The following is a 19,689-nucleotide window of genomic DNA, read 5'->3' as shown; positions in this document are numbered from 1 at the left end:
AAATCACTCGACTATTATTCTGACATTTCACATTCTTAAAATAGTGGTGATCCTAAGACAGGGAATGTTTACTAGGATTTTAATGTCAGGAATTGTGAAACTGAGTTAAAATGTATTTGGCTAAGGTGTATGTAAACTTCCAACTTCAACTGTATGTGGTGCTTTGAAGCAGCCCTGGCAAAGTGGATGGATGCAGTAGTCCTGCTGTTCTCATGGGCTGTCTGTGCTGAGGGGGAGAGTCTTTGTGATTAGGAGAGAGCGTGGCCTGGGGGAACATTGTCTGACTGACGTTACTGTGTTGAGCCCAGCACTGGTGCGGAGCTACCTAGCCTGCCTCTGCTGTCTCCTTGATCTTGGTTGGTTGGGGAGGAGGAGAGGAGGCTGAAGCTCTCCTCTCTGCTTTTGTCTCAACCTTTCACTTGTGCTTGCTTTCACTTGCTGACTCGTCTCACTCCTAATGACGTACATGTAGAATTTGAAACTTGGTTTACAGCTCCTTCATCAGCTTTATGTGAACAGGCTAATCGGTCTCCAATTAACCATCTCATTTATGTATAAAGCCCTTCTTACATCAGCTGATATCTCAAAGTGCTGTACAGAAACCCAGCCTAAAACCCTAAACAGCAAGCAATGCAAGTGTAGAAGCACCAAGCCAAAGGTCCAGAAAAACAAACAAAAACACGTGGCCAATGGATATCCTAGATTGCAGAGCTCTGCGTTGTTCTGCATAGCAACAGAGGAACAGGAAATGGGGCCCAGGCATTGATTTTTATTTTAATATATATTTTTAATTTTTTTTACCCAACATTTCTTGCCGTTGATCTTTCTTTGACCCTCCCAACACATCTTCAAAGCCATTCCTCCCAATGATGGTTCCATAATGTTACTGAGCTGTAGATGGTCATGAAGTCCTTTTCTTTCTCCTCCCCACTTCCCTGTTTAAACAAAGGTAGATTTTACAGTGGAGGAGAGAGGGCTGTTGTCAAGGGACACGTCTACCTATTGCACAATACACACTTGCGCACACGAAGGGATGAGGTCAGCCAAAAACTATTTTCGTTATTGTACTGAAGGAGTTATCATTGTTGGGTGGGTAATGGAGAGAGGGTAGGAGAGGAGAGATTTGACTCCAGTACCTGAACATGACCTCACCTGTTCCCGCAGGCTGAAATCGATCTGCACTTATCAATAATGTAAACCAGACCTTTTTGTTAGTGTCCCAGCCTGTTTTCCACTAACATGGCTGATAAACCAGCTTTGTGTTCAGTTGGGCCTACCATAGCATCTCCATCACCTTTTTAAACGGTAAACCTGAAAATATAAGTCCAGGTAGTCCCTCTCTCCCTATTTGTCATTTTAATTATACACTTTTTATTTGTGCCTAATGATTATGACCCAGTACTGGAAAAAAAAGGCAAATATCTCCAATAAGGTTTAGTTAGAGCCTTGAAGGCACCATCTGCCTGGCTGTTGTCATGTTTAATTTACACTGGTTTGGTTTCTCTTATGCTGATTGAGATGATTTGGACTAGCTGACAGCAGGAGTTGACCAGGCAAAGAGAATATGCTTTCTAAATGACCCTCTTTATAGTGTGCTACATTTGACCAGAGCCTCGTCTAAAGTAGTGCACTATAAAGGGAATATGGTGCCATTTGGGTCGTAGACAGAGATAGCTAGGGAACTCTATTTAGCTATGCATCATAGCCAACACCTGCAGCTACTGTTAGTGTTCTCACTGGCCCATCCTCCAGAGGGTAAACCGGTAGGCAGCCGGTCTCAGAGCTGCCGTTCTCCCTCAGGTTCCTCTCGGATCACCTGCCTGCTGAAACATGATGGCTTGAGCCTGTAACACCTCTTCAAAGCCCCAGTGCTAGTCATATTATACTAATCTTGTAATGGGACATTGTTTAATGGTGTTGCTTCCCTAAATTGATCTATTTTAAGTAGCCATTCAATTAAGAGGTTTTCTAAAAAAGGCCTGAGGGTGTGTGACGGATAGAACGTAAGCCTGTGTTTGAATATTGATGAGGTGTAACAGAATAACAGCCATATGGGGCCCTCTTGTCAGACAGTCTTGTGTTTTTATGGCCATAAGAGGCTCCAGTCCAGATGCACCATGCTTATTTACTAATGTTGCCCCCAAACCCAAGCATCTGTTAATAAGAGGTAGTAAAGTCTTATTTAATCAACATCTTTATTGAGCAAGGTAGAGTTCCCACAGTTACGAAACATGCTAGAGTGATCCCTATCCACAAGAAGGGCAGAAACACCAACAAGGGCAACTATAGATGTGTCTATTTTGAGTGTGCTGTCTAAAGTTCTGGAAAAAGTCATTTATGAATAGAGCAAGACTAATATTCTTTGTCTTGGTCCGGTTTCAGAAAGTCCCACTCCACTGACGCATCTATTGTTTTTAACATACTTTATTAGGGGAGGCGCAAGAGAGAGAGAGAGAGTGCAAGTGAGGGGGTCAGAACAGCAGGTCCTGGACAAGATGGCACAACCTGTGAACAGGTTAATGTTCCATAGCCGCAGGCAAAACATCAGAAACTGGATCAGCAGCATGAGAAAGTAGCACGACTGATGAACAGGTTAGGGTTCCATAGCTGCAGGCAAAACCGCGGAAACTGGATCCGCAGCATGACAAGGTAGCACGATCGGTGAACAGTTCAGGGTTCCATAGCTGCAGGCAAAACAGCAGAAACTGGATCAGCAGCACAACCAGATGGACTGGGGACAGGAACAGCCAGGAGTCATCAGGCCATGTTCTGAGGCATGGTCCTAGGACTCAGATCCTCTGGCAGGGGGGAGAGGGAAAGTGAGAGATGGGAGAGTACCTAAGATTACACAGGACAGACAAGACATGAGAATTGCACCAGATATGACAGACTGATTCTAGCCCCCTGGCATATAGACTATTGCAGCATAGATACTGGAGACTGAGATCGGGGAACACTGTGGCCCTGTCCAATGTTAGCCCCGGACAGGGCCAACCAGGCAAGATAAAAACGCAACCACTTTGCCAAATCACTTTCTCCACACCACTAAAGGGATATCAACAGACCACTAACTTACTACCCTGAGATGAGGCTGAGTATAGCCCACGTAGATCTCCCCCACTACATGAGCCTGAGGACAGGAAAGGCAGGCCAATGTCTGAGCCCCCGTAATAGGGTCAGAGGCAGAGAATCCCAGTAGGGAGAGGGGAGCTGGCCAGGCAGAGACGGCAAAGGTGGTTCGTCACTCCAGTGCCTTGCCATTCACCTTCACACCCCTGGGCCAGACTACACTCAAACATAGGACCTATTGAAGAGATGTCTTCAGTAAAGACTTAAAGGTTGAGACTGAGTCTGCGTCTCTCACGTGGATCGGCAGACCATTCCATAAAAATGTACCTCTAGTCAAAATCCCTGCCTCCAGCTGTTTGCTTAGAAATTCTAGGAACAATAACGAGGCCTGTGTCCTGTGACCGTAACGTACGTGTAGCTATGTACTGCAGAACCAAATTGGTGAGATGGGTAGGAGCAAGTCCATAATATATACTTTAGCAGTAAAACCTTAATCAGCCCTAGCCTTGTTAACAGGAAGCCAGTGTAGTGGCTAGCACTGGAGTAATATGATAGCAGCCATATTGAGCACTAGCTGAAGTTTGAGTGCCTTGTCTGGGTAGGCAGTTATCTAATCTTGATGTCACAAAATAATGGATTAGCTTTAAAAAAAATAAGTTAGATTTTTGAAATGTTAAAGATTTAAATATGTTTTGTTTGTCAAAAGGGAGATCAGGGTCCAGAGTAATGCCCAAGTCCTTCAGTTTTATTAGAGATGACTGTACAACCATTGCGATTCATTGTCAGGTCTGACAGCAGGTCTTTGTTTCTCGGGACCTAGAACTAGCGTCACTTTTGTTTGAGTTTTACTTTTAAACATTTGCTGCCATCCACTTCCTTATGTCTGGAACACAGGGTAGGCAATTTTGGGGCTTCACCATGTTTGATCGAAATGCACTGCTTGTGTGTCATCTGCATAGCAGTGAATGTTGACGTGTTTCTGAATGACATTACCAAGTGGTAAGATGGAGAACAGTAGTGGTCTTAGAAGGGAACCTTGAGGAACACCGAATCATCCACAGAGACTAACTGATATATTTCTGACAGATCAGATCTGAACTTGTCTGCGTAAATCAAATGTGGTTTCCAATCCCCCCCAAAAGAATATTGGTGTCGAATGCAGGACTAAGGTCAAGGAGCATGAAGATACACACGTTAACGATATGAAATCAGCCTGCTCTCGTAATTGATTTTGTATGCAGATTACTCTGCTCTACTGGTATCCCATAAGAACAAAGCCTCAGTGGAAAATATCCTTAGTGCAGAGTTATCCAATATCAGTAAATTACTTTCAGAAAACCTTTCTCTGCATATTGGAAAAAACAGAATCCAGAGAAAAGCTTGAAGGTCCCCTGGTTTTAGTGTCCGCGTGGGCAACTCAGTGGGTTACACAAAAAGCCTTGGTCAGCTACCTTGGGTGTGAATTGAATGGGTACTTGACTGGTGACACTGGCATTTCTATCTCGAACCTCAAAATATCTTGATGGTGACATCCTAAAGACTCTGGCAAGTGCGCTAGTGCACGCATAATCAGTGATACTGAACATCATGGTTCACCAGTATCCCTAAACGGCTAAAAAATAAGCTACAGACCAGCCAAAACAAGCTGGTGGAAACTGTACTTAACTCCCTCGTACTCATCGAAGGTCGAGCATTTTAAACAGCTAGTCTGGCTATCTGTAGAGTATCTGGTAAGATCACCTTTTTTATATACTGGCAAGGTTGAGTGGAACAAACTACCACAGCAACTCAAAGCCATGCCGAGCATAACTTAATTTTAAAATAATGTAAAAATCTGGCTGATCAAGGAATAGAACAATTGTTTCATGTCTGGATCTATGTTATGTATTTGCGCCATGGAATTTATGGACTACCAAGGGAACTAAGGACAAGCAACACCTGGTGACATTTTCACTGAGCTGCTGCTAGTGTAAGATGAGGAGCCCAGCAGGCAGTTAGACTCTGCTCTGTTCTGCTGTTTCTTAACCGATCTTGTGCTCTGACTTTCTAGTTCAGTGCATTTGAAACAGAGGTGGGGGGGGGGGTTTGTTGTGTTCGAGGTTTCTCAGGATGACATGGGTAACAAATAGAATGCCCAACGGTTTTTACCTGACAATAGAGCTGTAGCTAGGCTGGGGCCTTTGCCAAGGGTCTGCTGCAATATAAGGGAGGGAGAGTGAAAGTGGTCATTACCCCACACCACCACCATCCAGCCCCTCTATACAGAAGGCCCCTCCCTTGTAGTGGTGGCAGGCCCTTTGATTCTCCCCCAGGCCGGTCTAATCTAATGCCTCCAGAGTTCAGTGAAACCTCTATGGGAAGGAAAAGGAGTAAAGATGTCATAGTAACTTCTGTGCCAATGCTCTCTTGCTATCGCTCTCACTCTTTTTCTCTCACACTCTCTCTCACAATGAGGCTAACCTGACCCTAATCTTTCAGTTTTCCATTTTTACATATCCTGCAGTATTACCTGAAGACTGTTTAATTCAAGCAGACTTCAGTTAAATTCTCCAACAAGAGTCAAGTTGTTAATTTTACTACAATGAGTTGTTTTGAAGCACGTGCCTGGGGTTTACAGCTATAACCATTACAGGTGACCTACCAGTGTCAAGTTGTGTGGGTGTAATGTTTTCTATGTAGGTGTGTGTTTGAACGAGGAGCTAAGGTCATTTGGACGTGTTGGGTCTGGTTTACTGTGTCTGTGTGATGTGTTATAGCTTGTTACCAAGGTGTCCATTGTTCTTCTGGTCCATTCTCACACAGACCGACATTGAGCATTTCATTTGTTATCCATGTGAGTGTGACAAACGAAAGAACAAACAGTACGTATATGCAAGCACATGTATGTATACGATTGTGTTCCTTCCTGATTCCCGACATGTACCGTTCTCTTTTATTAATTTTTTTATTTATTTTTGTGTGTTATTACAACCCTGCCCATATTCTTTCTCACTAGGAGATTGTTACTGCATTGGTTACTGTATGAACTCCCCTCCTCCCCAAACGTGTTCTCTACAAACTGAAAATGGTCCTTCTTTCCATCAATATTTCCTGTCTGTGTTTAATACGTTTCCCTTTCCCACCTTGCTGTGGTTCCCTGTTCAAGCTCTGTTAGCGACTTCACCCTTCAAATTCATGCCGGTGGAAGCTTCCTGTTCTGTTCTAGCTGGAGTCTGGCTTTATTAGTTAGCCTAGTTAACCCCTGCACTGCGTTACAAGTCAATACAGGACTTCTGCTGCAATGTTTTCCTTCCTCTGGTCCTGCTCTTACTTAATCTGGTATGTTCTCCTCTGTTTTCAGGACAGTCTCCAGCAGCTCATCCTGATGACCCTGCCTAATGTGCTGACCATCGCGAAGGACCCCCTCTCAGGTACTGTGGTGCTCATTCTCTTGTTCTCAAACTCACAACAATCCTCAGGTAGCTATGCCTCTAAATCCAGTTAGCCAGCTGGCTAGTGCAATATTTAAGGTAGGGGTCCCCATCTCTTGTTCACACTCACAATAAGTGCTTACAAATGCCTTTAAGTATTCCCTTGTAATCTCGGTCCAGATACTGTACTGTATGAGGGCGTGTTGGGGTGGAAAGGATGCACATGTTGTGGCCTTTTACTGGGGTCAGTCAGGAAGTGGGAAAGGCAGGAAAAGTCCGTTGGAGCCCTTCTATCTGTAGGAGGCTAATCAGGCCATGGAGAGTGCTGAGTGTGTGGGCTCTCCGGGCTGGTGTCGACAACCTCGCCAGGATAGACCTGATGTGGCTATGGAGACAGTCAGACCTTATATAGTGGTGTGGAAAGGTCAGATAGAGGCCTGCTGTCTGCAAGATACAGGTATAGCTGGGGATAGTTCACCTAAGGCTACTATGGTATATTGAGCCTTGATGGGACCAACTAATCTTTTATGAGAAGGAAGAGTTTTTGTTTCCTCATCTAATTTTAATCTCTGAACCCAGAACCGTATATTGTGTACACTACTGTCATGAGAGTTTAAATCTAGCTAGTGTGGTTCATGCCGTCTCTGTCCCGTATGACTTTTTTGAAACTCTACCTCGCTAGATGACTCCATAAAGCTAGTTAACACATACTGTATGTAGTTCACACACATACTCTATGTAGTTCATGCATGTACTTGCAGTGCGCTACTGTATGCATGAATGACTAAAAGGAACACCAGACCAGTTATTTCTATGGCTTTTGTAACGGCTGGCGTGAGAGTAGAGTATCTTCAGGATAATGACGTAATGTTTGAAGTGTTCAGCTTCACCGCCAGACATTGTTGTTCCTTCTCCTCCCGGTGGCTAGGCCTTTCATGGGTTGGGCCACTACCATGCCGCTCGCACGCTTGTTTTGCATGTTGGTTCCTGCAACTGTCTGTCAGACACACAAATAACTTATCAGGACCCATGTGGCTTGTTTTTTTATTTATTTTCCTGCCGGGAGCAAAGTTATCTAGATCTAGGCCTCTTGATTGGTTCTGTATGAAAACGTGTTTAGCAATCAAGGACAATAGTGATCTAACATTGAGTGGTGGAGTTGTTGGGAGGCTAGCTGTAAGCCAGCCTTGGTATGTGAACTGAATCTCAATATTGGTTAATGTGGTATGTGTTAATATTATTGTGTGGATTGATGTGGACTATCTTTGTATGGAATGGCCTCAGGAAGTCACGGAAAAGCTATGTTAAGTGTAGATTAGAAACAGTGAAAAGCTCCTCTCAGGGTTACACCACTGCCTGCCCTGTGTACCTCTTTTGTCTTTTTAGTTGGTCTCAATGGAATAAGGGCAGAGCTGGGTCGCAGACAGGGTCTCCATGGCAACAGTGTTGCCCTTTCCCCAGAGTGTTGATCAAGCTTTTTTGAAGTCCCTTCCAGGCCCAAGGGGACACACACACACACACACACACACACACAGCTGATCCCAGACAAACCCTGCACAAAACGACATGGTAAATAGTTTTTTTACAATCCTATGAGTCTTTTAAAAAGGAAGGGCTTGCTACATCCACAAAAACACCCAAACCTAATCCTGAGCTGTGGCAGATTTTAATGATTGACCCACTAACTGATGGCTCCTAACCATCAGGGATGGGAGAGATCTTCCAGCCCACTGGTATAAGAACTGGGGGGATGGGAGAGGTCCACAAAACTGTCACTTGGGATTTTCTGCCTGCCTGGCAGGTTGACATTTATTGGGATGACGCTTGTGTCATTTCCCTTATGATTGATGAGGACCTTCATATCGCAAATGGACGGTCCCTTACTGGACGTCTGCGAGTGTTATTAAAATAGGCTGAAGGCCTCAGGTCGTCCCCCTGGGCCCGGTGTTCCGGGAAGTAAAAAAGAAAATAAGTTTCCTGGACAATTGGTTTCAGCAATATCAAATTGTAATAAAAAATAATAATTCTGCCCTTCTGGAAAATTCCACCAGCTGGCTGTATATGGCAAATGGACATTACCTCACCAAATGGACATGGCCGTTTCTCGTAAACAGAAAAGACTTCAAACGAAACTCTGAGCACAGAGGTGGCCAAATGTACTTTTAGCCCAGAAACAATATGGCATCGAGGCCACAACACTGAGTTAATGGACATTTTGTAGGATTAAATATTGAAGACAGTGCAAATTTGACCGCTTCACGTCAAAGTATATAAACCTATGGTTTGAAAAATACAGTTGAAGTCGGAAGTTTACATACACCTTAGCCAAATATATTTAAACTCAGTTTTTCAAAATGCTGACATTTAATCCTTGTAAAAAATCCCTGTCTTAGGTCAGATAGGATCACTACTTTATTTTAAGAATGTGAAATATCAGAATAATAGTGGAGTGATGTATTTCAGCTTTTATTTCTTTCATCACATTCCCAGTGGGTCAGAAGTTGACATACACTCAATTAGTATTTGGTAGGATTGCCTTTAAATTGTTTAACTTGGGTCAAATGTTTTGGGTAGCCTTCCACAAGCTTCCCACAAGAAGTTGGGTGAATTTTGGCCCATTCCTCCTGACAGAGCTGGTGTAACTGAGTCAGGTTTGTAGGCCTTGGTCGCACAAGAAACATGTTGGTATTACAGACTCCATCAGGGACAGGTTGAAAATGTCAGTGAAGACATTTGCCAGTTGGTCAGCGCATGCTCGGAGCACACGTCCTGGTAATCCATCTGGTTGGGGATTGTACGTACGGTGACATCTTTGCACTTATTGATGAAGTCAGTGACTGATGTGGTGTACTTCTCAATGCCATCAGAAGAATCCCGGAACATTTTCCAGTCTGTGCTAGCAAAACAGTTCTGTAGCTTAGCATCTGCTTCATCTGACCACTTTCTTATTGACTGAGTCGATGGTGCTTCTTGCTTTAGTTTTTGCTTGTAAGCAGGAATCGGGAGGATATAATTGTGGTCAGATTTGCCAAATGGAGGGCGAGGGAGAGCTTTGCATGAGTCTCTGTGTGTGGAGTAAAGGTGGTCTAGAGTTTTATTTTTTTAAATAAAAAATCCTTTCCGTCCGACTCGTTAAAGAAAAAGTATTCCTCCAGTACGGGGTGAGTAATCGCTGTCTTGTTATCTAGAAGCTATTTTAGGTCATACGATATTGTACAAAATAAGTTACAAATAACGTGAAAAAACGCACACAATAGCATTTGATGAGGGGATCGTAAAATGCCAGCCATCTCCTCCGGCTCCATCGTAGTGTTAAATTAGATAAATTAGTCTGGGGTGCCACTAAGGTTAGGGAAAGGGTTAGATTTAAAATGATATTTTATGGCTGTGTCAAATAGTGACTGCCCTGCAGAGTTGTGGGATTTAAACCAAAATCGAATCTGAGCTCAAAATCAATTGGCCATAAGGAAGGGTGTTTTAAAACCTGTTGCGACGAGCAATCCCGTATCCGGGATCCTATTTATAGCCTCAAGCCCATTACCATAACGCAACGTTAACTATTCATGAAAATCGCAAATGAAATGAAATAAATATATTAGCTCTCAAGCTTAGCCTTTTGTTAACAACACTGTTTTCTCAGATTTTCAAAATATACTTTTGAACCATAGCTAAACAAGCATTTGTGTAAGAGTATTGATAGCCTAGCATAGCATTTAACCTTAGCATTCAGCATTGTCATCATTGTTACTCTAACTTCCGCGACGCATATAAGGCCCTGCCCCGCCCCCCTTTCGGAAAAGCTGACCACGACTCCATTTTGTTGATCCCTGCCTACAGACAGAAACTAAAACAAGAGGCTCCCACGCTGAGGTCTGTCCAACGCTGGTCCGACCAAGCTGACTCCACACTCCAAGACTGCTTCCATCACGTGGACTGGGAGATGTTTCGTATTGCGTCAGATAACAACATTGACGAATACGCTGATTCGGTGTGCGAGTTCATTAGAACGTGTGTTGAAGATGTCGTTCCCATAGCAACGATTAAAACATTCCCTAACCAGAAACCGTGGATTGATGGCAGCATTCGTGTGAAACTGAAAGCGCGAACCACTGCTTTTAATCAGGGCAAGGTGTCTGGTAACATGACCGAATACAAACAGTGCAGCTATTCCCTCCGCAAGGCTATCAAACAAGCTAAGCGCCAGTACAGAGACAAAGTAGAATCTCAATTCAACGGCTCAGACACAAGAGGCATGTGGCAGGGTCTACAGTCAATCACGGACTACAGGAAGAAATCCAGCCCAGTCACGGACCAGGATGTCTTGCTCCCAGGCAGACTAAATAACTTTTTTGCCCGCTTTGAGGACAATACAGTGCCACTGACACGGCCTGCAACGAAAACATGCGGTCTCTCCGTCACTGCAGCCGAGGTGAGTAAGACATTTAAACGTGTTAACCCTCGCAAGGCTGCAGGCCCAGACGGCATCCCCAGCCGCGCCCTCAGAGCATGCGCAGACCAGCTGGCCGGTGTGTTTACGGACATAATCAATCAATCCCTATACCAGTCTGCTGTTCCCACATGCTTCAAGAGGGCCACCATTGTTCCTGTTCCCAAGAAAGCTAAGGTAACTGAGCTAAACGACTACTGCCCCGTAGCACTCACATCTGTCATCATGAAGTGCTTTGAGAGACTAGTCAAGGACCATATCACCTCCACCCTACCTGACACCCTAGACCCACTCCAATTTGCTTACCGCCCAAATAGGTCCACAGACGATGCAATCTCAACCACACTGCACACTGCCCTAACCCATCTGGACAAGAGGAATACCTATGTGAGAATGCTGTTCATCGACTACAGCTCGGCATTCAACGCCATAGTACCCTCCAAGCTCGTCATCAAGCTCGAGACCCTGGGTCTCGACCCCGCCCTGTGCAACTGGGTACTGGACTTCCTGACGGGCCGCCCCCAGGTGGTGAGGGTAGGCAACAACATCTCCTCCCCGCTGATCCTCAACACTGGGGCCCCACAAGGGTGCGTTCTGAGCCCTCTCCTGTACTCCCTGTTCACCCACGACTGCTTGGCCACGCACGCCTCCAACGCAATCAAGTTTGCGGACGACACAACAGTGGTAGGCTTGATTACCAACAACGACGAGACGGCCTACAGGGAGGAGGTGAGGGCCCTCGGAGTGTGGTGTCAGGAAAATAACCTCACACTCAACGTCAACAAAACTAAGGAGATGATTGTGGACTTCAGGAAACAGCAGAGGGAACCCCCCCCTATCCACATCGATGGAACAGTAGTGGAGAGGGTAGCAAGTTTTAAGTTCCTCGGCATACACATCACAGACAAACTGAATTGGCCACTCACACAGACAGCATCGTGAAGAAGGCGCAGCAGCGCCTCTTCAACCTCAGGAGGCTGAAGAAATTCGGCTTGTCACCAAAAGCACTCACAAACTTCTACAGATGCACAATCGAGAGCATCCTGGCGGGCTGTATCACTGCCTGGTATGGCAACTGCACCGCCCTCAACCGTAAGGCTTTCCAGAGGGTAGTGAGGTCTGCACAACGCATCACCGGGGGCAAACTACCTGCCCTCCAGGACACCTACACCACCCGATGCTACAGGAAGGCCATAAAGATTATCAAGGACATCAACCACCCGAGCCACTGCCTGTTCACCCCGCTGTCATCCAGAAGGCGAGGTCAGTACAGGTGCATCAAAGCTGGGACCGAGAAGCTGTTTTTCAGTCTCTATCTCAAGGCCATCAGACTGTTAAACAGCCACCACTAACATTGAGTGGCTGCTGCCAACACACTGACAATGACACTGACTCAACTCCAGCCACTTTAATAATGGGAATTGATGGGAAATGATGTAAATATATCACTAGCCACTTTAAACAATGCTACCTTATATGATGTTACTTACCCTACATTATTCATCTCATATGCATACGTATATACTGTACTCTATATCATCGACTGCATCCTTATGTAATACATGTATCAATAGCCACTTTAACTATGCCACTTTGTTTACATACTCATCTCATGTTATACTGTACTCGATATCATCTACTGTATCTTGCCTATGCTGCTCTGTACCATCACTCATTCATATATCCTTATGTACATATTCTATATCCCCTTACACTGTGTATAAGACAGTCGTTTTTTTGGAATTGTTAGTTAGATTACTTGTTCGTTATTACTGCATTGTCGGAACTAGAAGCACAAGCATTTCGCTACACTCGCATTAACATCTGCTAACCATGTGTATGTGACAAATACAATTTGATTTGATTTGATTTTGATTTGATAAGGAGACATTGGAACACAGGGCATTCAAACTCTGGACCATTTCCTGTATGAAATGTAATCTTGGTTTCGCCTGTAGCATTAGTTCTGGGGCACTCACAGATAATATCTTTGCAGTTTTGGAAACGTCAGTTTTTTCTTTCCAAAGCTGTCAATTACATGCATAGTCGAGCATCTTTTCGTGACAAAATATCTTGTTTAAAACGGGAACGTTTTTAATCCAAAAATTTAAAGAGCGCCCCCTATCTCGAAGAAGTTAATCGGTTATATCTTCATCTTTCATCTTCAACAGGCAAGGGCATGGAGGAGGTGAAGAGACTGCTGCTGTTGATCCTAGGCTGTGCTGTACAGGTAACATAGCCTTTTCTAACATATTAAACAGATTTTAAACAGATTTTCTTTCTTGCAAAATTGATTTGATCTCAATGATAATCTGAATGAATAAAGTTAAAATTACAAAACATTAACAAACTATTTTTAATTGACCCAATCCGGTAGGCCTTCTTTAGAATTAGATTCCCATTTGAAGACTGAGTCGGTGTAGAAGCAGTCAGTCATATCCTTTTATTAGACTGTAAACTATCGGCTTTGGCTAACTTTATACATATTGTGTGTGTTCAGTACCAGTCAAAAGTTTGGACACAACTACTCATTCAAGGGTTTTTCTTTATTTTTACTATTTTCTACATTGTAGAATAATAGTGAAGACATCAAAACTACACATATGGAATCATTGTTGTAACCAAAAAATGTGTTCAACAAATCTAAATATATTTGAGATTTTTCAAAGTAGCCACCCTTTGCCACGATGACCGCTTTGCACACTCTTGGTATTCTCTCAACCAGCTTCATGAGGAATGCTTTTCTAATGGTCTTGAAGGAATTATCACATATGCTGAGCACTTGTTGGCTGATTTTCCTTCACTCTGTGGTCTAACTCATCACAAACCATCTAATTTGGGTTGAGGTCGGGGGTTTGTGGCCAGGTCATCTGATGCAGCACTCATCACTCTCCTTTTTGGTCAAATTGCCCTTACATAACCTGGAGATGTGTTTTGGGTGATTGTTCTGTTGAAAAATAAATGATTGTCCCACTAAGCGCAAACCAGATGGGATGGCGTATATCTGCAGAATGCTGTGGTAGCCAAGCTGGTTAAGTGTGCCTTGAATTCTAAATAAATCAGTGTCAACAGCAAAGAACCATCACACCACTTCCTCCATGCTTCAGACCAAAGGACATATTTCCACCGGTCTAATGTGTTTCTTGGCTCGTGTTTCTTGACCCAAGCAAGTCTTCTTATTGGTGTCCTTTTTAGTGTTTTCTTTGCAGCAATTCGACCATGAAGGCCTGAATCACAGTCTCATCTGAACAGTTGATGTTGAATTGTGTCTGTTACTTGAACTCTGATGCATTTATTTGGGTTACAATTTATGAGGCTGGTAACTCTAATGAACTTATCCTCTGCAGCAGAGGTAACTCTTGGTCTTTCTTTCCTTTGGTGTTCCTCATGAGAGCCAGTTTAATAATAGCGCTTGATGATTTTTGCAAATGCACTTGAAGAAACTGTCAAAGTTCTTGAAATGTTCCAGATTGACTGACCTTAATGTCTTAAAGTAATGATCGACTGTTGTTTCTCTTTGCTTTTTTTTGTGCTGTTCCTTCCATAATATGGACTTGGTCTTTTACCAAATAGAGGTAGTAGTGTAGGAAGATAGAGCTATCTTGTCACAACACAACTCATTGTCTCAAACGCATTAAGAAAGAAAATCCACAATTTAACTTTTAACACTGCACAGCTGTTATTTGAAATGCATTCCAGGTAACTACCCCATGCAGCTGGTTGAGAGAATGCCAAGAGTGTGCAAAGGGTGGCTACTTTGAAGAATTTCAAATTTCAAATACATTTTGATTTGCTGAACACTTTTTTTGTTGTTGGTTACTACATGATTCCATGTGTTATTTCATAGTTTTGATGTCTTCACTATTATTATACAATGTAGAAAATAGTAAAAATAAAGAAACCCTGGAATGAGCAGGTGTCCAAACTTTTGACTGCTACTGAATGTGTATAAATGTATACGTTTTGTCACATATACCAGATGTGAAATGTGCTGTTTTACAGGGTCAGCCATAGTAGTATGGTGCTCCATCAGGCAAATTAGGATTAAGTGCCTATTTCTTTTCACGTTGTTGACTCAGGTATTTGAACCAGCTACATTTCGGTTGGCCCAGCGCTCTAACTGCTAGTCTACCTGGCGCCCCACCTTGCACCTGATCACACCAGGAAGTAAAGCTGCATTGGCATAACTTTACATGTTAGAACGCATCCCTGTATTAACTGAAACGGATAACATTAGTGCAACAGCAATGGCCTGTTATCTTATCAGCATTTTAGAAATCAATTCAAAATGGCCCTCAAAAGTTTTGAGATCAAAAGAGAAATTAAAGTCAACATGTCCAATGTAGCATCAGTATAACAGAGCATGTAAGAGGCTCATAGAGATAAAGGGTTAAATAGTGCAGGGCCCACCCACCTGTACCTATACCAGAGGCTGTACTGTTCCATTCCCTTGGCTCTATCTCTCTAGCTTCAGCTCTGTACACTATTGTTTTCATTCCCTCCAATCACCTGGCCTCTCCCCCTCTTTTTTTCTCTCTTTGTTACACTGCCCTGGTTTTTCTTGTTCCTGGGGAAAAAGCAGGATAGAGATGAAGTGTTGAATAGTTGTTGACTTTTCCTCAGTTATTTTTCCGATACCTAACAAAAAAAATAGATGTAATACATTTTCAAAGTTGATGCATCATCTATACCTCTTAATTGTTTTCTCCCCTTTGAATGGTAATTACTCAAGTCTGTGCTTCCTCAAGTCCTCCACATTACCCTTAACTGTATTTCTATAAGATTTAGAACATTCTTTTCAAATGGCTTATTCATATTTATGACCATTCAAACACCCAGTCCTTTGTGTTCAATAGAGAATGTGAAAACCTGATTTAGTTTATAGTCGCGACCTATAGGTATCTAATAGAAATGCCTGCCATTGTTACTTCTTCTGCAGTGTGAGAGGAAAGAAGAGATCATTGAGAAAATCAAACTGCTCGACATCGAGAAGCAGGCAGCCATCGTCTCCCACATTCAGGAGGTGAGTAGTGCAGGTGTTCACGTCAAAGCAGGCACACATGTTCATGCGCATCAGCCCTTCCTTTTTTTGTAGTGAATTTTTTTTCTCATGTTATCTTCAGGTACGCATCTGGCTAAATCTGGCACATTTACAGAAACCTTGATTGATGTGCACGGTCCCTGTCAAATAAATCTAATGATGTAAAGACATATTCAGGTTTTACTCCTAGGCCTACACTTTAACAGTATGGCATTTCCATTGACATTTAGGCGATCATGTTCATGCGTGCCTGTCAATTTGTTTATTGAGAATATTTTATCACATGTACTTTGCATCTTCACATAGACACATTAAAGTCTTATTCCCAGGCCTACAGTAATATATTTCTTTTGACAATATTGTTATTTTTTGCTTCACAGACACAGAAATACAAGGGAGGGGGCACTGTTACTACACATGTATTGGGTTTCAATGTAGAACTTATGGCATTCCTGTTGACATTGTTATATTGTCTGTCTACCCCTTCAGGTGACTCATAACCAGGAGAATGTGTTGGACATGCAGTGGCTGGAGCTGCCAGACATGCCCCCTGAGGAGCTCAACCCCCTGTCCCGTAACATGGCCCTGCACCTCCGCAAACTCATAGATGAACGAGATGAATGTGCAGAGGTTGGTATCTAAGACAGGACAAGTCTGAAACGCGTCCAAATCAACTGTATTTCCCACAATAAATGTACTGTCATTCAGACTTGATTTGTGCCCTTTCTATACACAGTCAATAGACTGACAGAATTCTTCTCCACCATCCTCCAGGTGATCGTGGAGCTGACCCAGGAGAAGGACTACCTCCAGTCCCAGCAGCCCTCCAATCACATGGGTTACCCCTGTCCTGAGAGGAATGTGTTGGGCCTGGACGGACCCGTCTCACTGCTGTCCAAAGAGGACCGCCAGCACCTGGCTGTGGAGCTGGCCGACACTAAAGCCAAACTGAGACGCTCACGGCAGGAACTGTGAGTCAGAATAGGGGAGAGGTTAGAGTCGGGGTAACATTTTAGCATTTAGTACATTTTATTAAGACAAATATTCCCTAAGATGTTAACTTCAGAAACACTGCAAGCCCTCAGAAAATATATTGACTCTAAATAAACTACACTTAACATGATTACAAAAATGTATATATGTCTGAATAAATGTATTTGCCAACCTAATGTGTACTGTCCCTCTCCCAGGGAGGAGAAGACTGAGCATCTGATGGATACCAAACATGAGGTGGAGAGGCTGGACCTGGAGATGCAGAAACTCAAGCAAGAGGTGTGGATTTCCTTTCATTTAGACCCCCCCCCCCCCCTTTTCTCTCCCTATTTCTCAGTTTCCTCCAAATCTGGACCACAAATGACATGTTAGAAAAGTTTTGAAATTCCATCTTCAGAAGTTTCACAGTAGTGAACATTTTAGCTGATGTCACATTCTCAAAGCCATTACAATTTTTGGATATTCATATGAGACTAGGAAATTCTGAAATGGAAAGATCTGTTATTTTGCCGTAACCTCCAGTCCATCTAGTTTGTTGTATAATTCATGTGCCTTTACTTTGCAACAACCAAACAGAGGCAGTATACAATTTCTGCAATTATAACCTCCAGACCAGATCCATAGTGTGCTTTTATGCCCTGTGCAGAACATGCAGGTGCTGGCGGAGGCACGGTCGGTACGTGCCTACAGGGATGAGGTGGATGCTCTGAGGGAGAAGGCAGCCAAGGTGGACAGACTGGACACAGAGCTGTCACGCTGCAAGGAGAGGCTACACGACGTCCACTTCTACAAGACACGAGTCGAGGTGAGAGACACTGAGCATTGAATTGAATTGATTTAAACTCGCCAACATCAATTTCATGAAAGCTAGAATAAAATACAATACTGTACATTAACAACACATGTAAAAGGAAAATACCTTTGTTTGCTCCACTGTTCACGCACCTTTGTTTGAAAGTGAGGTAGGGACAGCATTTTTCTCATTATCAACACACATCCGCATGTATAGCCTATCTCATCTGTCAAGAAGAATTAATATTGGTTGTGCATATTAAGACCCATAATCCTTAGCAGCACGTCTTTCATGTCTCTGGGTCAAATCAGTTCTACTTCATTGACTAGAACCCCTGCTGTCTCTGTCACAGGGGAACAATGGCACCTCCTGATCAGCAGAATTGAGTTTGTCCAGGAAGGGAGCTCCACAGCTGTTAGTGGCAGGCCTTTGAATCACTATATTTCCTATTGTCTCCATCTATGCCTCATTTATATTTCACTGTCTCCTTACTGAGATTAAAAAATCTATGGATATATTCGCTACATTGCAGTCCTACTGAACGGAATTACAAATCACCTTGATTCCCAAATAACTACTCATTATGTGATCATGATTAGAAAACCTGCACAGCGTCTCAGGCCAATCCCCTTCAACACGCTGTATATGTCCTTCTGTTTTAGGGCTGTCCCTAAAATCTCCATCAACCAATCAATTGGTAAAAAATTGTAAACATGTATTTTCCATATATAGACATATATAGATATATATATGTGTTTTTAATAAAATCAACTATATCTACTGAACTTGTCTGATGCTTTAAGCATGCTGTTTGGTTAAATCATTAAGACACACACATGACTTGAGGGAGCCAGAGATAAAGATGGCCTAACTGGAAGAAGAAAAAAAAACTGTTCCCGACTCTCTTCCTCCCACTGCTGCTGGCCTTTGCAAATTCTGCCATTAACCTCTCTGGGATATGTGGGACGGTAGCGTCCCACCTCAACAACAGCCAGTGAAATTGCAGGGCGCCAAATTAAAATCGACAGAAATTCCATAATTAAAATTCCTCAAACACAAAGTATTTTACACCATTTTAAAGATACACTTGTTGTAAATCCAGCCACAGTGTCCGATTTCAAAAAGGCTTTACGATGAAAGCACACCAAATGATTTAGGTCAGTACCTTGTCACAGAAAAACACAGGCACAAAAAGCAGAAATGGAGATAAAATGAATCACTAACCTTTGATCTTCATCAGATGACACTCAAAGGGCTTCATGTTACACAATACATGTATGTTTCGTTCGATAAAGTTCATATTTATATCCAAAAATCTCAGTTTACATTGGCGTGTTATGTTCAGTAGTTCCAAAACATCCTGTGATTTTTGCAGAGAGCCACATCAATTTACACAGATACTCATAATAAACATTGATAAAAGATACAACTGTTATGCATGGAATTTTAGATCCACTTCTCCTTAATGCAACCGTTGTCAGATTTCAAAATAACTATTGCACACCATGCAATAATCTGAGTACAGCGCTCAGACAACAACAAAACAAGCATACAGATATCCGCGATGTTGTGGAGTCAACAGAAGTAAGAAATAGCATTATAAATATTCACTGATGATCTTCATCAGAATGCACTCCCAGGAATCCCAGTTCCACAATAAATGTTTGTTTTGTTCGATAAAGTCCATAATTCATGTCTAAATACCTCCTTTTTGTTCGCGTACACAATCCAAACTCACGAGGCGCGGGCAAGGCTAGGCGAAAGTTCAGACAAAGTCATATTACAGTTCGTAGAAACATGTCAAACGAAGTATAGAATCAATCTTTAGGATGTTTTTATCAATAATGTTACTGGTAATAGGGTACGTTAGCGGTCGGCAACCTTTTCAATTTGGAGTACCAATTTACTCTTACCATTTCTACCGATTTTTCGTATG

At 42.9% G+C, this 19,689-nt stretch overlaps 1 protein-coding gene across 2 annotated transcripts in view; it reads left to right on the top strand.

Annotated features, from left to right (window-relative positions):
- LOC109893687 (protein Daple) overlaps positions 1–19,689 on the top strand; it is an 82,897-nt gene that overhangs the window by 27,895 nt on the left and 35,313 nt on the right. For both annotated transcript variants that reach the window (XR_004210597.1, XM_031828768.1), the window contains exons 4-10: positions 6,410–6,479; positions 13,098–13,156; positions 15,866–15,949; positions 16,457–16,597; positions 16,742–16,938; positions 17,158–17,239; positions 17,607–17,765. Coding sequence is in view for 1 of the 2 variants with exons in the window: in XM_031828768.1 (XP_031684628.1) it covers positions 6,410–6,479; positions 13,098–13,156; positions 15,866–15,949; positions 16,457–16,597; positions 16,742–16,938; positions 17,158–17,239; positions 17,607–17,765 (792 nt within the window). In the remaining variant the exon portion in view is untranslated. The remainder of the gene's footprint in view (positions 1–6,409; positions 6,480–13,097; positions 13,157–15,865; positions 15,950–16,456; positions 16,598–16,741; positions 16,939–17,157; positions 17,240–17,606; positions 17,766–19,689) is intronic.

Source organism: Oncorhynchus kisutch, linkage group LG7 (assembly GCF_002021735.2).
Source record: "Oncorhynchus kisutch isolate 150728-3 linkage group LG7, Okis_V2, whole genome shotgun sequence".
NCBI classification, from domain to species: Eukaryota; Metazoa; Chordata; class Actinopteri; order Salmoniformes; family Salmonidae; genus Oncorhynchus; species Oncorhynchus kisutch.
Note: the sequence above shows the minus strand (reverse complement) of the source record. Positions and strands in the feature narration are given on the sequence as shown.